Source organism: Fistularia commersonii, chromosome 25, assembly GCF_037954325.1.
Source record: "Fistularia commersonii isolate RoL2024-O1a breed Wild chromosome 25, RoL_Fcom_v1.0, whole genome shotgun sequence".
Classification (NCBI taxonomy): domain Eukaryota; kingdom Metazoa; phylum Chordata; class Actinopteri; order Syngnathiformes; family Fistulariidae; genus Fistularia; species Fistularia commersonii.
The window spans coordinates 10,809,390-10,821,937 of NC_141308.1; the positions used below are offsets into that span (position 1 = coordinate 10,809,390).

Genomic DNA, 12,548 nt, shown 5'->3' on the forward strand with positions numbered 1-12,548 from the left:
TAGATTTTAAGTTTTCATTTTTTTTTTCTGCTTAAGCTACTTTAAAATCAAATGAAAAGGTGATTTTTTTTTTAAATATTGTCACTGTCACTTGCTCGTATTTCAAAGATAGGGATGTCATAGACTTCTAGGAAATAAGTGCACCAAAACGTCCACATCTGGTTCCACTCATATCAACAGATTGTTAAAGATCTATTCAGAAAACAACATATATATTGAAAAACCCCGGGACCAGACTGCCCAAGTTAGAAGTACGCCTGTGTACATTTGACCCTACGAACACAACGGGGGTCTTTTTTTTTTTTTTGTCAAGTTCACAGAAAGGGCAGTTATGTAACGGTTGCTGTAATGATGATAAACACAGACTACAGGTTCATCCTCATGCTGATATCGAGGAATCTGTGATCACGAGGGCCGCTCCGGACCGCCCTCGGCCCCCCCAGAGCATGCACCGCCAACGCCGGGACGGATGATCAGAAGCCCTCTCTCTCTATTCCACTTCTTATTAATTAATAAAATAATAAAATAAATAAATACATTTAAAAAAAAAGGGAGCGGAGCACCGAGGGAGGAAGTGAAAATCGCGGTGCAGGCTTGAAGCCGCGGGTGTTATTGCTCAATAAAACCACTAGGGAGTGTGAGGGACTGTGTAAAAAGCAGTGCGTGTGTGTTCATGGGTGTGCATGCACGCGCCCAACTGTTTGATTTCCTCTCATTCTTTCCTTTTGGTCCCTAATTACATCTAAATGTGCCTCTTGTGTTGTGATCAGCTGTGAGACAGGTGTTGACATAATATCTGCAGGCAAACATATGTAGCTTAATGATTCATCATATTCTACGTGAACGACGGACAGGCGCATTGTCCTCCCGCCCTCATATAAAACCACATGGCTGTTTGCAGATCGGTCGCTCGGCCTTCGCTTTACATTGCAAATACACCCATGTTTACATTTGCTCTACACTGACAATGGTCGCTAGGGGTTACCTTAACTCACAACACAGGTAACCAATCAAAACACGCATCGGGAGGGGGGAGGGGGGGCTGAGGGAGGAAAAAAAAAAAAGGAGGAAGCACTAACTGACAAAGAGTGGAGGGAAAAGGAGGATCCAAATCTACAGAGATCTCCGAGCAATATCGCTTGAAACGAATCGAGGAGGGGGGAAACTGATCCCGAATCTGTCGCCGGTGAAGGTGCCGGGAGGGATGAGAAGAATTTCCGTTCCTGTTTGGGATCGTCCGGCCAGCGGCGGCCCGGCCCCACGCTGTCAACACGAGGTAAAAAAAATAAATAAAAACACTTCTTATCTAAAAAAAAAGGGGAGCAGCTCAGCTACTTTGAACCATGAGCGTGTGAGAGATACCGAACCTGGATAAGAAAAGGAAAAGGGAAGGGAAGAGAGGAGAAGATAGGGCTTTTGGCGGCTGCGTGTCCCCTGACATGTGCTGAAAGGAAAGTGAAAGCATTTTTGTTTTTTCAGAGCGGTTGAGATTCCAGGCCATGGAGTTCTCTCTTCTTTTTTTTTTTTTTTTAAACAGACACCGCTCACGTAAAACATACCACACTGACAAGTTACTGTACGTACTTTTAACCGAAGCTCACACACACTCGTAGGAGGGCCGGGAATGTTGTTTAAACAGAGTGCTGTGACCACCGTTCCCCGAGAACCAACTCCATCTATACACAACATATTTCAGTGTTTTCATTTAACAAGGCCTGGTTACAGCAAGCAACAAGAGGAGCTTATCAGCAGCTTCCTCACTTGCTATACTGTTATCAGGCCGCCCTAGTTCACACACACACACACGTACACATAAAACACACACGCTTACACACACACCCCCCCCCCCCCTGTCAAATACACTCGCACTGTTTCTATCTTGGTCTCATGCTCTTTCCCGCTCTCTCTCTCTCTCTCTCTGAAACGCACACAAACTGGGGAATGAATGTTATGGGGTCTTATCAGTGTCCTGAGGGGCCTGGCAGCCACTTCACAGACTCAGATCCCAGAGCCGAGGCCACAGAAACGAACCTATGTGACCGGAGTGCTAATGAACAAAGGCTCTGTGCTGCAGAAGTCTTCCATAGGAGTGACAGGCCGCCGGGCGCGCTAACGATGAATACGCAGCTAGCGTTAAAAAAAAAAAAAAAAAAAAAAGATGAAAAAATGGAGATTATTTCAGCGAGAAAGACTGCGATCGATGATTGTGAGAGAAGAAATATTCCTGGCGTTTTGATCTTGATTCTACGGGCCTTAAACTGAGCGTCGCAACATCCTACCATGTGGCGGTCTGTTTTTTGAGGTTAGGAAACGTAAAGCGGCCATTTGCAGATTTTACTCAACCCCCGCGTTATTTCCTCTTGCTTTGGTCTGTCATTTTTAAGCGAGGACTTTTTAATTTATCAATTTGTGTCCGGTGTGAGGTTATTATTCAGAGTCTGATCTTGATTTGTGGATTTGTTTTTTTGCACCATAAGAAATGAAACGTAAATCGGAGGTCGATTTTGATGCAAGAAACTGCATTGGGGAGAGGAGTTTGATAAGTTGCTGAATTTTCAGCTTTTCCCACTTACAAAGCATGTAGAGGTCTGTAATTTAAAAAAAAAAATCCAGAAAATCACATTGTATGATTTTTAAATAATTAATCTCCTTTTACTACATGACATAAGTATTTGATCACCTACCAACCCTAAGAATTGTGGCTCTCACAGACCCATTAGTTCTTCTTTAAGAAGCCCTCATGTTCTCCACTCCTTACCTGTATTAACTGCACCAGTTTGAACTCCTTATTTGTATAAAAGACACCTGTCCACACACTCAATCATACACACTCCAACCTCACCACAATGACCAAGACCAGAGAGCTGTGTAAGGACATCAGGGATAAAATTGTAGACCTGCACAAGCCTGGGAGGGGCTACAGGACAATAGGCTATTAGCTTTCTGAGAAGCTTGGCCCATTTATTAGAAAATGGAAGAAGTTCAAGAAGGTCAATCTCTCTCGGTCTGGGGCGCCGTGCAAGATCTCACCTCGCCGGGCATCAATGATCATGAGGAAGGTGAGGAATCGGCCCAGAACTACACGGCTGGACCTGGTCAATGACCTGAAGAGAGCTGAGACCACAGTCTCACAGAAAACCATTAGTAACACACAACACCATCACGGATTACAATCCTGCAGCGCACGCGAGGTCCTCCTGCTCCAGCCAGCACATGTCCGGCCCCGTCTGAAGTTTGCCAGTGACCATCTGGGTGATCCAGAGGAGGAATGGAAGAAGGTCATGTGGTCTGATGAGACAAAAATAGAGCTTTTCGGTCTAAACTCCACTCAACATGTTTGGAGGAAGAAGAAGGATGTGTACAATCCCAAAAACAACATCCCAACCGTGAAGTACGGAGGTGGAAACATCATTCTTTGGGGAAGCTTTTGGGGACAGGACGACTGCACCGTGTTGAGGGGAGGACGGACGGGGCCATGGATCGCAAGATCTTGGTCAAAAACCTCCTTCCCTCGGTAAGAGCCTCAAAGATGGCATCTCAAGGTCCTGGAGTGGCGTGGCCAGTCTCCAGATCTGAACCCAACAGAAAATATTTGGAGAAAACTGAAAGTCCCTATCGCTCTTAAACCTGAAGGATCTGGAGAAGATCTGTACGGCAAAATCCCCGCTGCGATGTGTGCAAACCTGGTCAAAAACTACAGGAAACGTCTGATCTCTGCCAACGAGGCTTCCTTACCAAATATTAAGTTCTGTTTTTCTGATGTATCAAATACTCATGTCATGAAATAAGAAGCAAATTAATAACTTAAAAACGTACAATGCGATTTTCTGGATTTTTGGTTTAAGAGTACCTATGCTAAAAATTACAGATTTCTACATACTTTGTGAGTGGAAAAAACTGAAAAATCAGCAGTGTATCAAATACTTGTTCTCCCCACTGTATATGACAACTGGTGACAAATCTCCTTTGAATCTGCAATAATGTGAATTATATATCCAAAATTTGAAATAAAAAAAAATGTGTCTGCTGATATTACACATTCAAAAAGGTCCAATCAAATTTACCAACAGTTTGGATGCATTTGTTACCACATTTAAATACATGCTAACTATCCAGATCTGACCTTTTACTGTGATGCACATTTCCACAAAAGTCCGAACCCTCTTCTGGGGATCTGACCGGTCGGCTAGTTTCCATTTGTCTTGTGTCCTTCCTAAATCATCGAGCGCCAAACAAACTGCAAATGTCAGAGGAAGCCAACAGCGAGGAGGCCACTCCTGGCGGAGATGTTGGCAAAAGTTTGGCACCGGGAAAGACAGGAAGCGGTGCCTCCTAACTGAGCTGTGCTTCCTGTGTGATAACCGACCCAAACGTGCTTGGCCCTCTATCCCGTGCACACAAAGACCTGCGCTCATGTCCTTCCCTCCCGTTGGCAGGAGCTTTATGAAAAACACGCGGACTACCCGTCTACTTCCACGGAATTGAGGATTAATAGGATTACAATTGCTTTAGATCCGTTCCTGAGGCTTTTTTTTTTTTTTTTTTTTTGCTCTCCCACCACGTGATAAACCCGAAGGCCGGCGGGATTTTCCACAATGATGAGCTAAAGGTAGACCCAGGTGCGTGCACGACTTCTATTCAATGCTTGTAAGCCAGAAAAATATGTGCGGTTGTAACTTAATTCGCTCCTTCGGTCAGATTAATTTCAGAAACATTGAAGGGCTGGTGAGTGGGGATGCTCTGGGGACTCGGCCAGGGGGAAAAAAAAAAGAAAAAAAGAAAAAAAGAGGAAGTACTGATGAGCGATTAAAGGGAATTACCAATGATGTGACGTCTGAAGAATGAAAAACAAGCACTGGAGAAAAAAAAAAAGAGTGGGAGAATGGCGGAGATGCTTTTTTTTTTTTTTATTCTGAACGTCCCCTGCGAGGTTGTTTCTGCGAGGAATGTTCCCGTAACGGCCTCGAAAACCTTGAACTTCTACGCAAAGACATAACGTTTCGAGTTTGACACCAGCTGCCTCCCCACAACACAGAACCACATCTCTGTGCAAGCGCTTCCTTCCTGCTGCTGGTTTGGCCTCTTTAAGACAACACGGGGGGAGCAGAGACGGAAACCGAGCTGTAGATCGGCCGTCTCTAAACGCATCTCTTTATTCGAAAACACTTCGCGTGTGTTTGCCTCTAAGCGGTTCAGCGCCCAACCTCCACCCCTCACCCACTCCCCAGGTCTATCATTCGTTCTCTGTTCCTCTCAGGCAGGTTCAGTTTGACCACAGGACAGTTTAACAGCCCCCCTACTTCCTCATCGAGAGCAGAGGCAGTGCGAAGTGAGCGCCGTTTCCTGTGACATCGCCGGTCAACAAGAGTATTCACGTCTCTCTGCCGCGTCGCACAGCGCATCCCGGGGGATGCTCTCGTCTGTCCGCGCTGTCAAGACTCACACCGCAAGCTGGAAAAACAAAAAAAGCAAAGCGGACTTCTGCAGTTTAGCGCGCAGTTGTGATGCTGGTGCTTCACAGTTAAGATCATCATCTATCTCCTGGATATTCAGCCATGTTGCAGCAGTCAGAGCTCATCTTTGACTTTGCCAGTGACCATATTAACCTGCCTGGGGTGAGTACGGTGCGATGCATTTCACAGAGAGGTTATTTTATATTCTAATCTGATTTTATCAATTTTTTTTTACTTTTGTATCTGTCCATCGCAGATGGGGGGTCATTCGGATTTCCCAGCCGTGATTGTGGAGCAGGTCCCGAACCAACACCTGTTCTCATACTCAGGTCTTGTGTGTGAACAGTCACAGATAGAAGTGGATCACCAGCAGCTGCTCAAAGGTCAGCATGCAGGAACACACACTAACACACACACACACACATACACATGCACATGAACACCTGTTCCAGCCTTTGTTTGACTGGCTCGTCATGATTGAGGCTCACCTGCCGTCTGGTCGTCCACGTTAATGGCTATGCAGCGCAACATTTGATCTGCGAGGTCGTTATTAGCATATCTTGTTTATAAAGTCCAATATGTGTCAGGAGAAAGCCCGGGCCTGCGCATGCGCAGTCCGAACCGCCAGGCACATGGACCACCCTCCTGCAGACATACAGGAAGTGAAACAAAACATTCCAGGCTGGAGTCTGGGAAAGACAGTGCTTTAAACGCACTAGGATGTAGACGTGCCAACCCCGGCTTCAGCACACATGCTATAGCTCTTTCCACGCCAGTTTCTGGGAGTTAAAAGTAAGTTTTGTGGTTATTTAAGGGGTTTATTTTGCTCAGCCCCTGTGGCCGGGGAGAGCGGCTTCAAGTTGGGGACGACGAGGCTCGGTCAACTTAGCTAACGTCACTGGAGCAACTCAGCGGTGGACATGTATTTCACGACGTGTTTACCACTATTTTGTTGCTTATACGTTTCGATTTTTTTCTCTTTCTGTCAGTACGATGGTTTCCGGAGAAGGTCTTGTGGTGCTTTGGTCGGGAGATGCATCTATTTGTGTGTGTGTGGGCGACAAACAGATGTTAAGTTAGCTAAGTTAGCAGATGTTCGGCGGCTCGAAGCCTCGCAATCCGTGAACGTTACACACGTACACACATGAAATAACAGCAGTGTCAATTTTTTTTTTTAATTAATATTAAGTAAAGACATTATATTTAGATGAATTAATCGTACTCTTAAAAAGCAAGGGCCAAATGTCAGATACTCAAAATACATTACTGTCTCCAAGATGTAACCAGGATTACACTAACACTCTTTTTGATTTAATGTTTTCTGGTTGTTCATTTACGCCTTCGTTATTGGTATTTTGGTGATTGTTTGATCCCTTATTGCAAAACAGCCAAGTTGCATTACTATCAAAGAGTTGTGCAATTCTCATAATAAATAAATAAAGGGGTTGACTTTTTTTTTAAACTGGCAATGCTCCTTGTCTGGATGTGAAAAAGAATTTGTGTCACAATATTCAAATTAAACTAAGATGGAATACCACTGGTATTATATGATACATGTTTTTGAGATGATAACAGGGTTGTTGTGAGTGGAGCGTCCTCTTAAACATCATCTGAAAAAACCATCGACCACCACACAGGAGATGACATGAATCATCACTCCTCTTTTTTTTTTTTAGGTTGAGTCAGCCATAACACCCTCACACACACATTTTTTTCTTTTTGCCTTTTGTGAAATACTGTTCTGTGTTTTTGTGGCGTTAAGTGGAGACATATGAAAGTGGAGATGAAGAGACCATGGAGACACTTGTCGCTACTGACTCGCTTCTCAACATGGACTGCCCTGAAACCTTCTCGCTTGACCAGCACTACTGTAAGCACTCATATTTACACACACACACACACACACACACACTTAACTGCCCGGTTGTTTGACATGATGAAAACATTTATTTCCCTGGAAATTTCCCATACCTGCTGTTGGTTCCCAATATGATCAATAAAAACTAACGTCAGTATTTAGGCTCATTTCAGGTTCAATTTGGGTTAAATCCTAAAAATCGTTTTTCATGTATTGATTTTTAAAGGTTGTTAATTGTCAGTTTCCCCACATTTTCCTGTAACTTTACTTGTTGAAAATGAGAGAGGCGGGCAAAATTAACAGTTAAAAACAAACCAAAAAAATCCCATGTGCTCGTTTACACTGACAATATTTGACATATACTGATCATATTCATGCCGCCGTCTGGTTTGTGAAGGTAGATGTAATGATAACGAGATGTGGGGAACTTTTATGATTTCAGATAAAGCGCAGAACTTGTTTTTTCTCGTTAATCAGATCTATTTTCGTCCGATGCGAGGACATTGCATAAATAACCCCATGCAACTCAATAAGGATCGTAAGCCGCCGTAATGATCCCAGTTTATCACAGCAACATCAGTGAAACTGTCGGGCCTGACGTGCTTTACCTCTACTGCAGCGCGGACTGATATTTATTAAACTACAGTTTTATCACCTCAACTTTAATTGGTAGTCATAAAACCCCCTGAATGGTGGTTTCATGAATTATACTGCCGGAATATGCTCCATGTATTTACATTTAGTAATCTACTGTTATCACTCACTCTAGCAGCAGTAATCACATATTTCCGCTTACAGGAGGATCCTTATTTTGCTGATTTATTGTCATGAGGGGATGGTAAGGTTGCTGGATTCTTCGGAAGGGGGAACTTGATCAAAACTCAAAATTTTATCCTCCCCCTTTTCTGACTTTTTATATTTTATGGATCATGGATAAGGAGCTGATAACTCTGGCCTATTTATTCATCAGATCATTTTTGAATGGAAAATTAGATCAAAAATAAGATAACAGATAGCATCTTTATCAAACGCTCTCCACCAGAAGAGTGACTCCCCTGCGTGACTGGAAAGGGTAACGCACAAGCTGATAAAAAAAAAAAAAAAAAACTTTCTGCTTTCTAAATAGGCTTTTGCAGTCAAAACATAGTAATGAAACAACTGTTCTATGCTGAATCAACCTCACAGAAAATACCAGTACATAATTAAAATTAAAAAAAGAAATAAAAGCAAATCAGGACAGCCTCATAGTCTTTCACACTTTTAGCTATCAAAACAGATAGAGACCCATTTACATTTTGTTTATCATCTTTTTTTTTCAAGATAATTATAAATGTAGGGTTCGCTTTTATTAAAATAATTAAGGTTTTGAAAGGCAAAAGCCAGTGGGCTAACCCATTTGGGAAATTCCTTATTTTATCTCTGTGCTCCACAAAGAGGTGATGCAGTGTTTGGCTACCCCAAGACGAGAACGGAGCGGACACCTATTACTGTATGGGGGAGAAAAATCATCCTGGTAAAAATGATTAAGAATCACATCACCTCAGACTCAGAGGTACCTCTTGACCAATAATCCACCCTAAGCACATTGTGCGCCCTGTTCCTAAAGCTAATTATGACCCGGAGCTGCCACATACAATGAACCATCAGCCATGTTCTACTATAATAAACCCTCAGACTCCAAATCACAAGTGAAGATGCCCCAGTAAAACCTCCGCTGCCCGGCTCGCTGACGCAGGGCGTGTATAACCGCGAGATGTTATTTTCAGACGCTGTTGGCCGCAATGCTGTCCTTACTCATTAAACCTGTTTGTGGCCCCATGCAGCCCAGACCTTCCTGCCACCCCTGGGTGACATCATCAACACTCCTATTACTCAGGTGACCGTTTCAGCCGAGGGGATCGTGGGAGCCGTCGAGCAGCCGCAGTGGGAGTCGCTGCACATGGAGAAACCCACGGTGCAGCTGAAGCCCAAGAAGAAAAGTTAGTCTCGCTCTTTGTTATTCGCGCACGTGGAAGCAGAAATGTTTTCTCCGACCCCTTAAATTCTCGTGGAAAAAAAAAAAAAAAGAATCATTCTGTTCACGTGCTCAGGTAGAAAATCTCGGCATCGAAGGGCAGAGTCTCCCACACCTGACATCATAGTGAAAAAGAACAAATACAACAAAGGTAGACAAACACACACAAATATTTTCCCTAGTTTGGAAAAAGACAAGTCTTCTCATCTACTATGTTCTTCCATCAGGGGGGAACACACTGTACTTGTGGCAGTTCCTGATGGAGTTGCTTCAGGACAGACAGGTCTGCCCCCGCTACATCAAGTGGACTAATCCCCACGCAGGAATATTCAAGCTGGTCAACTCAAAGGCAGTCGCCAAACTCTGGGGAAAACACAAGAATAAGCCAGATATGAATTACGAGACCATGGGCAGGGCACTCAGGTACTTCACCAAGAAGTGTATTCTTGAAGAGTGTTTTTTTTTTTCCACAACTTTGTAGATATTGCTATAAAAACTGGCAGTGATTTTAATTTTCCCCCTGAATTTCCACCCATATTCACAAAATTCTTTAAAAAAAAAAATAGGGAAAAAAAATGTGCATTTCAAGAATTTGTTCTGTTTATTGTATACCTTTTTTTCCACATAGGTACTACTACCAGAGAGGCATTCTCAATAAGGTTGAAGGCCAGAGGCTAGTCTACCAGTTCACCTCTCTTCCCAAAGACATGATTTACATCACAGATGGAGATGGCATCAAAGAGGAAGATCACGATGACAACAGCGCCAATGAAGATGATGCAAGTGAGGACTCTGACAGCACAATATCTTCCAGCGGCCAATCGGCAGTGGAGGAGGAAGATTCCATCCAATCCGAGAAGAAGACATCGCTTACCTCTGCTCAGGCCCCGTCCAATCAAAGGACCAGGCCTGCCACCAAGCTCCCAGTTGAACGCGTCACTGTCCTGCGGCCAGCCAGCACCAGCCTGATCCAAGAGCAGCATTTACCCATCGTGTCTGCCGAGATGTTGCGCACCCTACAGAACCTCCAGAAGGTCCAGTCGCTGCAGCCGGCGGGTCACGCCTCGGTCTTTAAAACAGCTCAGCTGCTCGGGAGTCTGTGCGAACAGCAAGCGTCCGCCAGCGGCCAGGGTGAAGCCGAGGGAATGCCTTTCCCGGGACAAAAAGCGTCGCAGGTGGAGACTCCGCAGCTGGTGTGCCTTACAACCTCTAACCAATAGAACACACCCAACTCACATGGCTGCACACACTCCACAGACGAGTGGCAGATAGTCGCTGATATATATGCTGTGTCAGAATTATAATCATTCCTTGCCAGTTATTTCTACTTGACATTTTTTTTTTCTTTTTTTTTTTTTTAACTGAACCAAAAATTGTCATAGCATGCACCAACTTTTTGGGAAATTCAGCTGGAGTTTGTATCCTTTCAGCCAAAATGTGTATTCAATGCCTTTTGATGGAGGAGGCTAGCAATTTCGTACAACGCCACCGATTGTATTAAGTTAAGCTAACCAACCGGCCCATAGCAACATGATGCGTAACATAAGAGCATACCTCTCCTAAGTCTTTACTTTAAAGATGATGGAAAAAATGCTAAGTTTCCCAAAAGCTGGTGTGTCCCTTTAAGATTGTCTGCAAACGCAGTCTGTAAGAGCTCATGCTTTTTATCTCAGCCTTCTCATTATTATGTATCCGTTAAATATATGCGGCACCAAAGACATGCACTGGATACTGCAGCATCCCTGCACCTGCTGCAGACACACCCTCTGCTTGCACTTCAGCTCCATTTTCATGGACCTACTTATCTGCCTTCACTCTTGCTTCCCTTCCCCTATTGTGTTTTTTTTTTTTTTTTTTCTATTTTCGTTTTTTTTTTACTATCACATGCTGAATCATTCCTCTGCCTTGAAAATGACTTTGCACTAATGTTTACCCCTGCTGATGATGTTTCTTCTCTAAGTGCCTGAAGATCTCAGTCCATCCTTTCCCTTCGATCTCCTTTCTTGTTTCCTGGTAATCGTGAGGTTATTAAGGGAAAACATTCCATGTTTTTTTTATGACTATTGAATTATGTTTCTTTGAATTGTTGAAAACAAGGGATCACTGTTAGTAATAGACTAGTAATTTAGCACTGCTGATGTTTATACTTGAGGTATCTACAGCGGATATTTCTTTTGTTGACAATCACCAGAAATGGTCTTACAGCCTCTTATTTAGCCACTGTGCCTCTTGTAAAGTTGCACTGCTACTATTTAGCCTTCCAGCAATGCACATGTTCTGTTATGTATTTGCTTACATGGACTTCTAAAGCCTTGACATGTTTGTGTTGTGTGTTATATAATATACTGTATGTATGTATGTATGTATGTAAACATGCTTGATATGTGCCTTGTTGCCATTTTCTCCCTCAGGTTCATGATTTTTTTTTTTCTCGAATTGCTGCACAGTTTAGAGATGTACTCTATGCAAAGAGTAAAACGGCTGGCCCTTAATAATGAAGAAATGTTAAGTTCATTATTTTCTCTTCTGCTAATTTTAATTTCATACATCATCGTCGGTCTGCGCCAGCACACAAGTTTCCCTCGAGATAGTCAGGCTGGCCACTATGACGATTACCTTTATTTGGAAATGTTACAACTGTGCCTTTTTCCCGATGAACTTTATGCAAACCTGATTTCACTTTGTTATTGAGTGGAGAGTTAATTTGAAGTCACCTCACTTTGCTTTATCTCGAGGTGAGTTGATACTGTAAGTTTTAGCCATTTGGATTTATATCAGAGGGAGAGGTGGTGTCTCTGTAGCTTGATCTTGTGCATTTGCTTTGATGCAATCCAGAGGTGTTATTAAGATAATGCTTTATTATATAAAATAAACCCAATCTTCTTGTTGTCTGTGTAAAATTCTTCCTTGTACATTTTTTTTCAACATCATAATTTACAACATCAACACCAATCCTGTAATGAAACAATGACATCCCACTGTTCAATACATTACAGGATCTTTTTACACATGACTTTTTTTCTCATGTTTTCTGTGAAAAATTTGCTGTCCGTTAGTAATTTGACCAATAGAATCACCCGATATTTTGGACATTGAGATGTAATTTACAAAACACAGTCAGGACTTTGGTAGATAAACTTGACCAAATTTTTCAAGGTGGTGACATTTGCTGCTGTTGAACAGTGGACAGAACAAAACTTGCCACACACATTTACTATAGGGA

The 12,548-nt window shown here is 43.0% G+C and overlaps 1 protein-coding gene across 2 annotated transcripts; it reads left to right on the forward strand.

Moving 5' to 3' along the window:
* The first annotated feature begins 1,073 nt into the window (after positions 1-1,073).
* Positions 1,074-12,225, forward strand: LOC147219248 (ETS-related transcription factor Elf-1-like). 2 transcript variants are annotated; one of them, XM_086171972.1, is made up of 8 exons: positions 1,074-1,276; positions 5,258-5,615; positions 5,710-5,836; positions 7,216-7,323; positions 9,135-9,290; positions 9,402-9,476; positions 9,553-9,748; positions 9,954-12,225. In XM_086171972.1, exons 2-8 carry the CDS (start codon positions 5,556-5,558, stop codon positions 10,543-10,545), a joined length of 1,314 nt encoding a protein of 437 aa, XP_086028098.1. In that variant the 5' UTR covers positions 1,074-1,276; positions 5,258-5,555; the 3' UTR covers positions 10,546-12,225. The 2 variants fall into 2 exon arrangements, with proteins under 2 accessions (XP_086028098.1, XP_086028099.1); XM_086171973.1 differs by lacking the exons at positions 1,074-1,276; positions 5,258-5,615; positions 5,710-5,836 and adding an exon at positions 6,093-6,245.
* Positions 12,226-12,548: the final 323 nt, after the last annotated feature.

Excerpts from the sequence above, each read along its gene's own strand:
- LOC147219248 (XM_086171972.1), top strand. The coding sequence starts at position 5,556 with ATGTTGCAGCAGTCAGAGCTCATCTTTGACTTTGCCAGTGACCATATT. Across the intron at positions 5,616-5,709 it reads ACCATATTAACCTGCCTGGG|ATGGGGGGTCATTCGGATTT; the intron begins GTGAGTACGGTG and ends TGTCCATCGCAG. Across the intron at positions 7,324-9,134 it reads CTCGCTTGACCAGCACTACT|CCCAGACCTTCCTGCCACCC; the intron begins GTAAGCACTCAT and ends GGCCCCATGCAG.